We start from the raw sequence: 16,625 nt of genomic DNA, 5'->3' as shown, positions 1-16,625 counted from the left end.
CGTGTGCTAAAAATGAGTAATATTACATGTATAAAAAAGAAAGGAAAAAAGACCTGACTGTTTGAAACACTTGGATCCCTAAAGACTGAACATCCCTTAATTACCAACATCCTACTCAAAAAGGACTCCCTACAGAGACAAAACTATAACAATTTTTTGCTAGATACCAAGCCACATGGGACTGTGTGGCAATGAACAGACAGACACTGCTGCTTAGGAAGCACTCAAAATGAGTCATTCTGAAAAATCCCAACATCAGACCTCAAACCAATTATAAACTCAATAAACAAACGAAAAAAACGGAATGAGACCAGTGCAACAGTTAACAAGCTGCATCAAAATCAACCCAACTATAAACCAAAGACAAAACCTCAACTTTCGAATCCAGACCCAAACAGACTCACACATGCATTCCTGTTGTTATACAGAGAAGAAAACCCAACACGTCATCACTAAAACAAACATGACCATAAAACACATGGACTGCAATACACGAGGCAGCTTTCATACTCAGAAAGTACATATGTAGGAATCTTCCAAAATGTATCCTCAAAGAAAATACGAGGTGGTATCAAAAAGCTTTGCTCTGTTTACTATGAAGTATTTACCTTTATCTACATTTACACACTTATCACGTTCAAAATAGTCCCCTTGAACAACAATACACTCCCAGCGTATGTGCCACTTCTGGAATGTGTCCTGGAAGTGTGTTTTTCGAAGGGTGTCAAGCACCTTTGCTTGTTTTCTTGAATCTCCACGATGGTGTCAAAACGGCAGACTTTGCGCCGGATCTTCGTCTTTGGGAAGATGTCTCAGTTCTCTCTCTAATAAGGAGAGCATGGTGACAGAGTGCATTGTCGTTGTGGAGCATCCGGTTTGGCCCATGCTACAGATCTGGTCACATTTTGCTGTCCATGATGAAATCGCAAACGTAGTAAAGCACATGGTCAGATTAACTCCAGTTGCACATCTCCCGATGTACACAGGACGATATGTTCTGGCCTACTGACTTTTGAAGGTCAGCGCTTCCTGTGACCGTGCGTGCCGCCTTGTGCTGCCATCTGTTGGCGTGTTACGAAACTAGTGTCCAAACTTTTGCGATACCATTTCATACTAGACTACTAGAACATTACACTGAAAGACCAAAGAAAAATGCCATAACGTCTCATCATGCCCACCTTGATCCTGCCATTAAAGTAGCCACTGATACTGGCATGGGGTTAAAACAAACGAACAAACAAACCTGACTGTTTAAAATGCAGTTGCAGAACTGCACAAACTACATTGCTTTTGCACACATTATAACAATTTGCTGTGCTGAATAGGTGTGAAATTGCTACTTTGGGTTCTATTTCTATTTACGTTTCCCACTCAGGGTGCTTATGATCCAAAAACTGAAAAGGCTGAAAGATGCACAGGGATGAAAACATGCTTTTTGTTATTTTATTGGTTAGAAATACTACAACAGCAACAGAAAAATTCTTTCTGAAGTGTACATTGAAATGACAAAGAATGAAAAAAACAGAACAGGCACAAAAATAAATGATTAGATTTATATGAATAGTGTTACATTTTTTTCTCGTGTTCCTCGGTGCGAATCTCCAGAACACATGGCATTTCTGCAGTGCTACATCTCTGTCCTTTGGCTCAGTTTGCTCCTCGTGGCTCTGTTTCGCAGGTCACTTTGAAGCAGAAAGAGATCTTTTCTCCCAGATGTTTTGGTCCACTCACGACTGCGACATCACTGACTGAAAATAAATTAGCTAGAACATTCAAGGTGTTTAATCTGTCAATTGTAAAATTGTAGAACATCATTTAATCCCTCATTATTACTCCCACGCACTGATGATTTCCACTCAGTTACTCATCGCTTAGTTTTTTTTTTTTTAACCGTGGTGTTCACTTACAAGCTTATCTCGCGTCTCTCTCCGCAGTCCTGATGGTGCACATTCGGACGAAAGCACCCCCGACCCCTCTCAGGCCATTTACGCAGAGTTTGATGATGACTTTGAGGAGGAGGAGCTCTCCAATCCCATCGGCCAGTGCACAGCTCTGTACAACTTCCCAGGTACAAATCCGATGGTATAACACCAATACAGGAGACAGATATAAATATTTGCAGCATTGAATAAATTTTTTTTGTGTTGAAAGGGAAAGGCGAGTGTATTCAGATGTTCATTAGAGATTGCAGAGTACAGTATCCAGGGTTTTAACAGCCCAGCAGAGGGCTGTTTTTGAAGGTGTATTTCAGAACCACAATCTCATTCATCTCGTGCATTTGGCATAAGAATGTCTTGTGTCCCAAGATGTTAACTTTTGTGTCCAAATCACTAATCGGGGGAAAAAAAATCACAAGTACACAATTTAATTTCTTTTGTATTTGTAATATTGTAGTTTTACTTGAAAAGATTTCGAAAGAAAGTGGCTCATAGCTTTCCAAACCGAATTCATAAAAGTAGCTTTCCCGGGAGAGGTCGACATTCATCAGCAAAATCAAAGAATCAGCAAAGATAGTTAAATGCTGGAACAATCGGCAAACGGCAAAAAGTACATACCGATAGTTTTTCCAGGTTGCGTCCATTGCTGGAGCAGATGAAATGGTCCGCTGTCATTACGAGAGCAGCCTCTAGAGTGGAATCACGTGCTGTTTGTTTTTACACTTGAACCAGCCTGCCGCATGGAGAGCGCGATATCATATTTATTATTTATTATTTGCTATATACATATTTATTTGATATTGAACATTTTCATGATTCAGTACTTTATTTTTGTAACAAGGTTCAGTACAATTTTTTTTTTAATCCAGTGTCCATTTAAAAAAAAACTATTGGGTGATTAATCAGTTAGGATCAAACCCAGCTATCGGTATTAATATTATTTGACAATGTTGGTGCTCATTCCTCTTTTTAGGCTCGAGTGAAGGCACGATCTCCATGCAGGAGGGTGAGGTCTTGGCCGTGGTGGAGGAGGACAAAGGCGACGGATGGACACGGGTGAGGCGGAACAACGGCGACGAAGGCTACATCCCCACTTCCTACGCCAACATCGCACTCAACAAGTGACCCACACAGCACCGTCCCCGACACGAGGAGCAGCTCCTCATCATCTTGGCATATCATTTGGCACAGACACTGCAAAGAGTGAAAGTTCGAGAGAAGGAGAGTAGAAGATAGATAGGAACCTGCTATGCATCTGACAGATTCCCATCAGGTCAGCCTGAAAGAGCATGGGAATGTTGTTAGGTTTTTCCTTTTTTTTTTATCTCCTCCCCCACCTCCTTGTTCTCCTCTTCCTTCTCGTCCTCGTCTAGACGCCCGTGTTGCAGCGAGCACTTGTATGTTCGAAATGCCGTCCGGGGTCTCGCTCGGCCTGTGAGACATCAGCCTTCTGCCATCATCAAATAAAGACCAACCACAGGAGGAGGTTTCAGTGCTGTAGACGAGCAAGTCAGACGCCTACAGCACACATTTTTGCCAATTGTGTATGTGTATGTGGAGAGAATGAGAAAACAAGAAGCAATTGTAAGTCTGGTGCTAGCAGGAGGAGGAACTTAGTCAGTCATAACACTTTGCTTTTCACTGTCCTCATCAGAATCCTGTTATTCCTCGGCCTCCACGTTTCGACTTTTCTTTTTAATGGACAGCACAAAGACCAAACGAGCATCAATCCTCCTCAAACACTTGCCTGTATGCGCATGGACCGAGTGTGTGTATGTATGTTTGAGAGAGTGTGCCGTATGAACCATTTAATACAGTTTAACCCTTTTTTGTTTTAGAAATATATATATTTTTCTTCCTAAAATTTAAACGCTACACACACACACACACACACACACACACATTCTCTAGTACAAAGCTTTTAAGACAATCACTATATACAGATATACATTGAATTGAATTATGTTGGATTTTTTTGTTGTTGTTTTTGTTTTTTTAAACAAACCCTGGCTGCATATTACACAAATACGATAATGCTTGAAAAATTATAATTTATTGTTTGTGTGGTCACATTTGTACAAGTTGTAATGGCACACACACACACACACACACACACACACACACACACACTGCAAAATCACAGTTTATCAGCAGCTAAGGTATAAATAAAAAAGGAAAACTACAAAAAAAGATGTGGCACGTTTAAGTATTTATATATGTATTAAAAAAATAATATATTTTAGATTTAAAACATTTTTTTTGGGTCTTATTTTCAGGAATAAAGATTGTGCAGCCTCAGCTCATTTCTGTATGCACTAGTTAAAAGTGAACCAAACAATCTGAAATCTGGAAGAGCTTTATCTTGTTTCCTTTGAGTTGTGCCGGTCAGGTGACTGGTCACATGGTGTCTTGTTTCACTGCTTGCTTTGGAGAGGGAAAGAAGAGGTTTTGTGGGCCATCGACAGCCACGGACGTCACCGTTGCTTATCTCTTCATCTATTGTCAGTTCATTGGAACACTTACTATATGGCAGATATTGCAAAAAAATTGCTATTATGAGGTATAAAATTCCTCTGAAACATTCCATAGGCCCAGAATCGCCTTTACTACTTCGATCTTGCGTTGTCCTGAAAAAAATGTGAATGCTATTTTGTATTAATGTTCTCTTTCAAGGTAAGACCCAAGTCACTAAATCCAATCTGTTCTCTTATACACAAAGACCTAATTTTTGCATTAAGGTCTAAATTTCATGATGGAAATCTAAAAATTATCAAGAAATAGCAACTGCTGCTAAATTGGGGGAGGGGTGGCTCATAAGCTCCCTCTGCTGGGGAGGAAGGGAACTGTAGTCTCCTTCATATCGAACCCAAAGACGTGATGGAATAGCTGGTATTCTTCTCAGTTTGAAAAAAAATCCACATCACTTAAATATAAATGCTTGTCAACTGAGTGCTTAAAGCAACATGTCTAAACTCTAAGAATTGGTGTTCTTCAGTCCAGATCGTGACACACCACCAGGACGTGCATTTTGTCATGCAGTTCCAGTGATTCGTCTCCTAAGCTAATGAATTCAAGGTTCAACTGTTTGTCATGGATGGTAACAGCAACCTGTGCAATCTGAGGAACACTGGTGCAACAGAAACATTCTGATAGTTTACATAAAATGAAGGGAGAAATGTAGCCCACAGAGGGCAGTGTTGCTCCACATTACATTTTAAGAATAAGATTAAATAGGCTGAGATCTTGAACTCAAAATGCATCCACAATGCTGTAAAACCGGAGGCTGTTTCAGATAAATCAGAAACTAACACAATGAAAGGCAAAACAAATGGAGATATTACTAGATACCTGGTTCCCATTCCAAATCAGATAAACAGTATAGACCTCCCTGAAGGGGCACGTTCTGCTTGGATGGTGGCGCAGGAGGTACAGTTTCAGCATCTACTATTGTGTGAATGTGTTTGTGCTATGTAGTGGTCTTCCACTCGGGGTATGTTCTGGCTTTGTACTTAGTGTTCCCATGATCCACCCTGTCTGGGATAAAAGAGATGAACGAATTAAAGAATGCTAAATATGAACCTATCATTGGAGCAAGAAAGATAAGAAAGCAAATGAGTATTGACCCTGGGATGACATAAAAACTCTAATCTCTACTCTACTCTAAACAGACATATAGACAGATCTTTGTAAGGGGGGTTAGGGTCCAAAATGTGGGATATGTGTATGCCATTACATCTTAGCTGTGGTCATTAAAAAAAGTTGACTCTATGGTGAATGGTGCTAAACAGCTTGATGATTGCCCATTGGGACAAAAATCCCACTGCCCCACGTTCTTCCAAGAAACATTTCACTGCATGAGGAGTTGCCAGATTGGACTAGTTTACACTCACTTTCAGGGAGTGAAAAATCTTGTTTTATAGCCAATCATTAGAAGCATTTCTGTTTGTAAAATCTACTGCTACTGGTTAAGAGAAAGGGAGGCTATAGAGTATGATACATGGTTATCAGCAATACACGTTTGTCCTCATGTAGAAGAGTGAGATTTTATTTTTCTCAATGGTCTGCTTATTTAGAATTAAGTTCACTAGAGTGAAGGCAAAGTTTGCTAGTCTTGTTTGAGGCTATGCATTTTTAATGTCTTCCCATCAAAACCTGAAAACCTAAGCACATATGTGTTTATTTGGAGTTGCCTTTGAGATGTAGTTGCTTGAATGTTCAGCATTTCTCCCATGAGGCTGTGTAATTAGTATGCCCTGTCACAGCTTAGCGCAGCACCTTAAAGGTCAGTTCCACAAAATACTTAGCCTGCATGAAACTGATAGGCTTTTGCTGGCGGTGATGAAGGTTTCAGGGAAACAAGCTTCTTTAAGATAAGCTGCTTCTACCCGGAAAGTATTTCCTTCAGCAGTAAACACTCCAAATGGTCGTTCACACCATAAAAATTGGCGACCGCACAATCTTGTAATAATGGAAGACCTTTTTTTTTTGTAGTGGTGGCTTTATCTTCTTGAAAATGGAACTTTCACATGCAACTTTAAATCACACCCTTATGACTTTGACTTTTGGAAAAAAGTGAGACTTTATTGCATGCTGTTGCAACATCAGATACAGAATCACAATCTCCGATTTCACCTCACATCAGTTCAGGCAGTAATAAAATCCCACGATGTACACTTTATGACCATGAAAAGGATTTCGCATGAACCGTTGCTCTCACCCTTTCCTGGTGCCGAATACGAAATCTTCTTCTGGCAGCGTCTGGATTCCCACTTACACCAATTTCCTTTAGAAAGTGAAAACGTTTCATGTTGGATATGCAGTGATGAGCGAAGTTCATTTTATGTATGTTCATACAGCTGCTGTTAATGCTAGTTAGATTTCCATTGAGTATCTTTTTTTTCACTTATCCACCTCATGTAATATTAACATGTATACATTATTTATGGCTGAAAGCACATTCTAGTGAGATCTGACATGTAATACTCATCGTGTGTCTTTTTTTCTTATCAATTTGAAACCTTACAAAAGTGTCCAAAATGACTGTGTTGTGCAGGAACCTATGTTAGGTTTAGTAATTATTTTTCTGGGTTCGTTTACAATCGACACATACATAGGCTTCAGTGGAATCCACATCAGTTCTTTGTTGTTTTCAGCCAATTCACTGAAGTGCTTCATTTTTCAGACTTGGAAAATGGTAAACAAATCTTTTCTATCATGTTTTATCATGTTTTTAGATGTATGTGGTTCTTCCTCAAACTGTTAGCACAACCTTGGAGGCACACACTTGTATAGGATACGCTAGCATTCACCAAACCTTCACCTGTTTCAGCATGACAATGCCCAGCTCCATGAAGGTATGGTATACATGGGTTAAAGTGGAAGATGTCGAGTGGTCTGCTATAGCGCTCTGACCTCAACCCTATAGGTTGTGTCCACAAACATATCGATCTAAATGTACTTTCTGAACAATGGATTCTTTTTGTGCCGAAGTTTTTATTACTATTTGGCCGTCAATATTTATTTGTTTTTAGTTTGGTTTCGCACTGCACATAATGAAACAAATAGCAAACAAACCCAAAGTTTCCATTTTGCTCCTATTCAGAATCGAAACCGATAGAGTATGAAATTGCTCTTAATGTTGTTAAGAGGCTGTGAGTAAATAGAATAATCTTACACATTTGCTGACAGATAGTAAGAAAATAAATTGCCCATGCCAGTTAGATTTCCCTCTGTGAAAGTAGATGTTCCTGGCCATGTGTCAATGCTTTAATGATCATCTAAAATCTGTCAAAAGGATTTTGTGCAGGATTGCACAAGTGCAGTTACATTTGTATAAATCATGCTAATGAACATCTTTATTTTGCGCACAATCCCTGCTTGGGCTGACTGATGATGTGTGCAGAACACAGCACTTTTCTCTAATCACGGCTCTGTCATTAGAGAATCCTCATCGTATTATGTGACATGGAGAACACAAATTATCACAGTGTGTTACAGACTTTCAGGAAACTTTCAGATTTATACTGATATCATCTCATACAACTAGTAATATTTAAGACTGATGCAATTGCAAAGTGTAAAAACTTTGAAAAGATTATTTTAAGATAAAATAAGTCATAATACACCGATCAGCCATTACATTCAAACCACTGAGAGGTAAAGTGAATAACATGATTATCTCATTATAATGGGGCGTGTCAGAGGTGAGACATGTTACGCAGCAAGAGAACAGTGACTCTGTGAAGTTGATGTGTTGGAGGCAGGAAAAATGGCTGAGCAGAAAGATGTGAGTTACTCTGAGAAGGTTCACAAAATTGTAATGGCTAGACATCTGGATTGGAGCATCTCTTGAAAAGGGCAGGTGTTGTGAGGTGTTCCATGGATGTTCAAGTTTATTTCTATAGCACGTTTTACAGTGGCCATTGTCTCAAGCAGCTTTACAGAAATTAAGAATTAAAGGGAATGATGTGTATTTACCCCTGATGAGCAGCCTTAAGCGACTGTGGGAAGGAAAAACTCCCCTAGATGAAATATCGAAGAAACTTTGAGAGGAACCGGACTCAAAGGGAAACCCATCCTCATCTGGATGATAAAGAGTGAGATTATAAATCACAAAAAACGATACAAGACACCGAAGCATGAGAATTAACATGAGCACTGGAGTGTGTTATTATAAGGAATGTCCTTTTTACAGTCTTATACAGTAAGTTGGTAATGTGGAACCAGGAGAACCTTCAAGTGTTCAAAGATGTCCATCGGCAGAGTTTGTCATCTACTTTGCGAAGGTCGATAAGCTTCATGTGGTGTAAAACAACTGGAGCTTGCGCAGCCTTGGGATGCGTCAGGATGGGTAGAGAAAGAGAAGCAGTGGTTAATACTTTAAAAAAGTTGTCCATGGAAGGTCAACCAGTAAACCAAAGGCAAGGTCATGGCTCAATCATGCCCATGTGGAGTGAAGGCTAACCTGGTCTGATCCTGACAAGTTTAAGGTGTTGACTCGGCCTCCAAATTCCCTAGATCGTAATCCAATCGAGGATCTGTGGGACGAGCTGGACAAACAAGTCACTTACAGGGCTTGAACAATTTAACGCAGGGGTCCCCAAACTATGGGCCATGGGCCAAATACGGCCAGCCTCCACATTTGGAACGACCCTCTGAACAATGGCAAAGACAGATTAAAAAAAAAGATTTGATAATAAAGGTTGGTTTCAAACTAAAATTTCCCCTAGTTATTAACGTAGCCTAGTTATTTGTTAGATTCACCCATCAACCATATGCATATATGCATGAGTACGTAAATGTTTTGATTTCAATAGAAATAAATATGAAAAAATGTAATTATGACAGTATATAATAATGCTCTTTTAATAGGCGATATATCTTTTGAAAAGTAACGCTAATTTGTCTATAAGGTGCATAACAAAATATTAACCTAATTTAATATTAAAAGGCATAATGATTACATTGAAAAACATAAAATACCCCAAAAATACTGGTTGTCACTCCTGTCTCATGTGATTTTCTGTTACAGACCGACCTGGCCCCCCATTAAAGAAAGGAAAGATTATGTGGCCCCCACAGAAAAGTGTGGGGAACCCTGATCTAATGTCTTGGTGCTAGATACCTCAGCACATGAACACGGGTCTTGTGAAGCCCAGACCTCAAGGAATCAGAACTGTTCTCTGTTGGCACAAGTAGAACCTTCACAATATTAGGAAGGTGAATTTATTTCACATTTGATTGGTGCAGGTTTATATCTCCTCCCTTATCCTGGAAGCTGGTGAACAATGGTATACTTTTGAGCTTTTGAAGCTGTGTTTTTGGTACGCAATGTACTGCATGTCCTTCTTCTCTATGCATATGTAACACGTTTGTTAAAATGAGAACATAATCTTGGTGTACATTGTAAATCCTTCCTTTTATCTAATGTCAGTCACATCTTGGTTTTTCTTTCTTTCTTTTTTTTTTGCTCATAGTCAAAATCTTACATTTTCATTTGTTCCATACACTGTGGGGCTCCAGACAAATGTCAAAACGGATAAATTATTCCTATCTCATACCCATTCGTTTCAGGACGATCCGTTAGGCGAGGAAAAGGAGCTCTACCCTGTAGAAATAAAAGCGAAAATGCAGTGCATGTGCTGTTTTTTCATTTCTTGACCTTATGTAGATGTTTGCAGTACATTGAGATTTTCATGTTGTTTTCCATTGGTTTCTCGACAATAGTACCTCGCACCTCTGTATCAGCATATTGATTTGCACGCCGCACTGCGTACCATATTCAACAAAAAACTGAGATTTTCATTTGCAGTTCGATGCCTGATGGACAGATGGGCAGATAAAAAGATATTTGCCTTCTGATAGAGGACAGCTGGAACAAGTAGGTAGGATACACAACACACAAGAAAGAGTGGTAACTCTGGGTAATCCAATCTTTCTTCCATCACCCGACTGAATTCAGAACAGAAAACAAAAGTGGAATCGGGTTGAAATTATCACTCGATGAAGTGCAATATAATGACAATGATGAAGAAGGTGGAGTCTGGCTTGATTCAGTGTAATGCGTAAAAATGACATGATATGCAGGTGAGAAAAAAAAAAATAAAAATGAAAAATGTAATATTTCAGGGAAATGAACACAAAGAATCACAAAGAATGATAAAAAAAAAGAACTTAACACACAGCATGGAAACACTGAGAAATTTGAAATAGAAAAAAATGGAGTGGTCTGTCCATGAACCACCATAATGTACTTTCGGTCAAAAATAAAAAGCAGACCCATGTTGACCGTGTAGATATATAGGAAAAATGTAACCACCATTAGTGTAACCACCATTATTTTTCTTTGTTTTTACATTTACATTTATGGCATTTGGCAGACACCCTTATCCATAGTAATTTGGGTATATTTAATGCTAGATACAGATTTACTATGCCAATTGAGGGCATCCAACTGTTGTTAAACTCATTAATGTGGATTTTTCTTACTTCATTTCTACAAAATTAATCATTTGTCAGTTCCTGATCATTAGCTAGCTTTCTCCTGTGAAAGTAAGAACACAAACAAAATAAGAGCTCCTAAGACTGAAGTTCAGAACTTCAAATCCTCAAATTTTAATCCCATAAATATCACAGCTAACTGTGACCATGTGTACAAGAACTTTGAATTGGCCATGACCTATACATTGGTGTTGGAGAGCATTATTCTGTCTTTCATGTCAATTAAAATAACGATCATAGTAGTGAATTCATGTTTGTTGGAGGGCAGATAGTGGTTAAAAAAGAAACCAGTCCCGCCTCCATCCTAACCAGATAATAGACCTTGAATGATAGAGAAAGTGGTGGCTGTTGGGTAGAAAATTCCAGGACCAAAATAAAGAAAAATGTATACCAGTGATAGTCATGCATTAGATGTCGATTTAAAAGCTTTCTTTTTAATTACTGTCATTTAAATACACTACAGCAAGACAGATCCCAACCCTCAGCTGTTAACTAACTAACTAAGTGCATTAAAAGTACCACCTCATTAGCCTTTGCTAACTGTGTCATGATAGTTTCTATCTCTTGTCATTGAGTTCATTGTTGAAAAAGGAGTGAGTTAATCATGATGGTGTTGTGCTGTCCAATTCGTCCTCTTTCCATTTGCTCCACTTTTTATATTTATATCTGAAAAGCTTTCCCTTTTTTTTTTTTTTGCTAATTAAACTGGCGACTGCCGCACTGTTCAAAATGATTAACTTCAAACAAAGCAATTATCCTATTGGCTATGAGGCACATTTCCCAGACCTCTATAAAAAAAATCTAGAAAACCACAGATTACCTTTTTTAATTTCCTTAACAATAGCTCTGAACTAGTGCTATATTTCAGGAACGAATAAATTCAGTTGAATGTAATGTTCCAATGCATTACGCATAATAGAATAGTGTAGCAGAAATTAATCTGATTTATTTGTCTTTTATTGTGTACTCGTAAAAAAAATGTAAATTACATGAGCTACTGTGATTACATGTCATGATTTGGGTGATATACAATGCCGTTATCCGGAGTTCACTGCAACTTAAGCCCAACATTGGCATCAGAATCTACCTGGGTCATGGGCGTAAATATGTTCATTAGTAAATTCAGAGCACAGTTACAATCTCTGTCATTTTGCAGAAAAATAAATACTTGTCCATCAAGCTCTGCTCAAATTCCCGAAACCGGGCAGCTTGTGCATGTAAAGATGGTCTAAATGATGTCTGAGGATCTCACTGTAATGTCTTGGAAACCTGCCATGTAGACCAAGGCAAATTACTGGAAGTGGTACAATTGGTATAAAGTGCCATAAAGATTGTACAAGAACTGGCTCTTAAAAAAACCCTTATACAACACCCACTATCCTCAGAAAAGCCCTTGAGGAAATTGAAAGTGTATGAAAACTTACAGCTGACAGCAAAAATCATCATCCATCACTGAAGTTTTCTCACACAGTGAAGGTTTAGGAAAAGGTAGAATCAAAGCACATCTTGACATCTATGAGGGTGGGATGTGAAAAAAATAAATATAATAAAATAAAAATGTCAGTGAGGCTCTAATTTTCTGTAAGGTAAGATTGTTATTATTGAATAAAAAAAATACATGCATGGAGTATATCTCCTCAATATTTTATTATTATACACTATATGGACAAAAGTTTGTGGACACCTGACCATAAGATTGGTATGTGTTTTTTTTTTTTTTTTACATCCCATTCCACATTTAATCCACATTTCCTGTTATAAAATGTCCACTATTCTGGGAAGATGGTTCACTAGATTTGAGTTGTGGAGATTTGTGCTCATTCAGCCATTATGTCATTAGTAAAGTTAGGTTCTGATGTAGGTGAGGTGAGGAAACCAGGGGTGCAGTCAGCATTGCAATTCCACCTAAAGGTGTTCAGTATGGTTGAGGTCAGAGCTCTAGAGCAGGCCACTCAAGAGCTTCCACGTAAACCCATGTTAAGCATATCTTCATGGAGCTGGCTTTGTGCACAGGGGCAATTGTCATGCTGGAACATGTTTGAGTCTCCTGGTTCAAGGGTTATGCTAGGTGTCCCAATACTTTTCTTCATACAGTGTGCCCCAATTTATGAACAGATTCCAGTGTCGCAAAGTATATACAAAGTCTGCACTGAAATAAAGCATGCACAAGACAATTCTTTTAATTTTGATTCATTGTGTAGACATTTTGTGTCAAACTTTACCCACAGCCTGATTTCAACTGACCAGCTAACTAGCTGCTAACCTGATGACTAGCATTAAAACAGCCTGTAGTATTTTACTAATCAACACGGATCAGAATTCATAACGTAGTGAAGTTTTTTTTGCATGCTCCACAGTTCAGCGCACATAACCTCAATCTTACAGACTTGAAGTGTTCGTTATTATGGATGACTCCAGTTTGATTCAAGTCAGACTAGCGTTTAAAACAGTTCAGAAAAGCTTCAGATGTTGGCCTTTATTATCATTCAGTGATTAACTTCAAATCCTGAAATGTATCACCCACCGTAGAGACTTACAAATAGGTTGATACAAGAAAGGTTGATGGAGCGTAAAGACAAGAGAGATGGTAGATGTTGTTAGCATAGTTAATCCAATGTGAGTTATATTATACATTTATGGTATTTGGCAGACACCCTTATGCAGAGCGACTTATAATTATCTCATATATACAACTGAGCAGTTGAAAGCTAAGGATCTTGCGAAGGGCCTAGCAGGGGCAGCTTTGTTTTGCAGGAATTTGACTCCATGACCTTTTGTTTGTCTTAACTACGGAGCTACCAGTTCTTGCTAAGCATTAAATATTTGGATATACGTTTAAAATGTTTTGAATAAATATTCCCCCAGGCATACAGTTTTTATTAGCACTTCTAAACTAATGATGTATTCATTTATAAATAATGAATAATATTAATGATTAGCAGCATAATAGTGTTACATTATATATATGCACACTGACTACTGTAAACTATATCCAAGTTTAATTTTTATAGAATTGTCCCTTGAGAAGATATAATTAAAATGTATGGGGTGTACTCACTTGTGTGAGATACTGTGTGAATGTGTGTGTATATATATATATATATATATATATATATATATATATATATATATATATATATATATATATATATATATATATATATATATATAAATAAAAGGGCTGTCAAAATCTAACTAAAAATATAACTATAGAAAGATGGCATCTTAAAATAAATTAATATCAAAAGAATATTTTTCAGAATACAAAATAATTAAATAAATATAAAATATTTAATAACTACGGAGAGATTTTGAGTGAAATGAATACGTTTATATCATCTCTTGAACTTGAAACGTATTAATTTAAGATACATTTAGAACAGATTAAAAATATGTGATTAATCACGAGTTAAATCATGACAATCATTTGAAATATAAACTGTACATCCCTACATACATCTGGCTTGAAAATGGAACTCTATGGCACACTTGCAAAATCTATTAGCACTGCACTAAAACCAGAATCCTTACAAGATTACTGTTGGTCATCCATCACTTCTCACGCCTCTCTACAACAGGAAACGTTTATTGTCTCTATTTACAAGGGAAGGACTTAGTTGTACAATCTAAGAAACTAAGAGTCAAGTCAAGTCAAGTCAGGTTTATTTGTATAGCGCTTTTCACAACAGACATTGTCTCAAGCAGCTTTACACATATCAACAGTGATGGTGAATGGTGTGAATTTGTCCCTGATGAGCAGCCGTGGCGACTGTGGCAAGGAAAAACTCCCTTAGATGTTATGAGGAAGAAACCTTGAGAGGAACCAGACTCAAAAGGGGAGCCCATCCTCATCTGGGCGACATCAAGAGTTTGATCATAAATCTTTCAACAATACAGAACACTGGACAGTGAGAACTAAGAGGAGACTGACTAATTGTTTTTTGAGCACTTCCATATGACCAGAATGCATCTCCTTTCCAGTAGTGACACGTTTAAACAGTGATGGATGTCCCATTAAAGACATCTCCATTTGTTTTAGCTAGATGAGAAAGCTTGAGGAAGAAAGCTCATTCACCCTCTTGTGATGGTGCAACCTAAATACAATGACTGTTGGCCAGAATAATTTTTTTTTTAATAAATTCTACAGCCTGTCAGTGGTACTATTATGAAACCAATATGGTTGAACATTTTAGCATGCAGACTCATCAGCTGTTCCACATGCACAACATATTTAGTGAAAGACAGATAAGCAACACCATTAAACATTTTTTTCCCCAAGTGTTTCAAGTCTGTAATCACGTCATGTCTCTTCTGAATATCAAGCACGGTAAATAGAGAAGCTTTTTTGTTCAGAATGTACCATTCTGTCGTTTGTCCCTTTGAGCAATTTGTACTTTAATTGCACATAATGTTCATTTAGACGGTTTACTGCTGGTTTCTTCTCTAAAGGCTTTTGGGAAAAAAAAATCGTTTATCTAGAAAGAAAAAGTAACTCATCCGTGTATATTAGACCACTAATACATTTTCACTTTGGCCTTTTTAATCACTGCTGATGGACCCATATTTTTCCAAAGGACATTGTAGAATTGTATTCGAGGGGTGGACACTTTTTGCAGCCGTATCTACTCCAAATATCCATATCTGTTTATATATTTGCATTTAAACCTTATGTGGGTGTGGCCTAACCCTCAATAATTATTATAATGAATATTATTATTACAAATGCTACCAGTAGAAAAAATATATTACAGTAAATTACAGTCTAAAAAACAAACAAAAATGCTTTACTTATAGCTATTTCTATTTATTTAGAACCCATCTGATTATCTACTTTATCTCTACAGACTCTCAGCACTACACTCAGCAACTCCTATTTAATGAAAATGCAGACAGTAGGGGTGTAACATATAAATATCTACTTTATCTCTACAGACTCTCAGCACTGCACTGGGCTACTCCTAGTCAATGAAAATACAGATACAGATCTTTAATAAAACTGCCATTTGCAATCTACATTCATTTTACGGTATTTCTAATAATAGAAATTCTATGTACAGCAGTCCACTCAAAACAGAATACACTGCGCCACTCTTGTGCACTCTTAGTGTATGATTATATAGTCTATAATTCACAGTACTTAACCTAAAAGTGACACAGCCTTATTCAAAGTGCCACGCAAACCCTTAGCATTACAGCAAAGTGCTTATTTTCCGTTCCATGATCAAGGTTCCTTGATTCCACGAGCCAGGAATAAAGCGGCCATGATTATTTGTGGGTCGTTATTCATTTTACACGCTTCTAAGCAGATTATTCATCTTGAGAAGTAACATCTTTGGATGCATGATTCTTCTTATGAAGCCATCAATTGATCTGCTGATGCATATCCCATAATGTTATAATTTGTCAAAGTTAGAAAAACTGCACAATGTTGTATATTGATGTCGATTACAATCCTGGCTGTCCACTATTTCTAGCACATCTACTGATGGGTATGATGTTTACCAGGATTGTTTTGGATATGTTTATACTGTATGTATGAAAGTACTTTTTTTATGTGTGTCTTCTTTTATCTACACAAAGGTAAATTGTTTTATAGAATTTATTTTTTGTCCAGCACTTCGAGAACAAACACCAAAATTTCACTATTTATGTAATCATGCCAGAAGTCATCTTACATGACGGCATCGA

At 37.6% G+C, this 16,625-nt stretch overlaps 1 protein-coding gene across 4 annotated transcripts in view; it reads left to right on the top strand.

Moving 5' to 3' along the window:
* The window catches only part of trip10a (thyroid hormone receptor interactor 10a), a 30,189-nt gene extending 25,949 nt beyond the window's left edge, over positions 1 to 4,240 (top strand). For all 4 annotated transcript variants that reach the window (XM_046834589.1, XM_046834588.1, XM_046834591.1 and 1 more), the window contains 2 exons: positions 1,935 to 2,068; positions 2,911 to 4,240. In XM_046834589.1, coding sequence (XP_046690545.1) covers positions 1,935 to 2,068; positions 2,911 to 3,062 — 286 coding nt within the window. In that variant the 3' untranslated portion in view covers positions 3,063 to 4,240. The remainder of the gene's footprint in view (positions 1 to 1,934; positions 2,069 to 2,910) is intronic.
* Positions 4,241 to 16,625: the final 12,385 nt, after the last annotated feature.

The sequence above is a fragment of the Silurus meridionalis genome, chromosome 22 (assembly GCF_014805685.1).
Source record: "Silurus meridionalis isolate SWU-2019-XX chromosome 22, ASM1480568v1, whole genome shotgun sequence".
NCBI classification, from domain to species: Eukaryota; Metazoa; Chordata; class Actinopteri; order Siluriformes; family Siluridae; genus Silurus; species Silurus meridionalis.
Note: the sequence above shows the minus strand (reverse complement) of the source record. Positions and strands in the feature narration are given on the sequence as shown.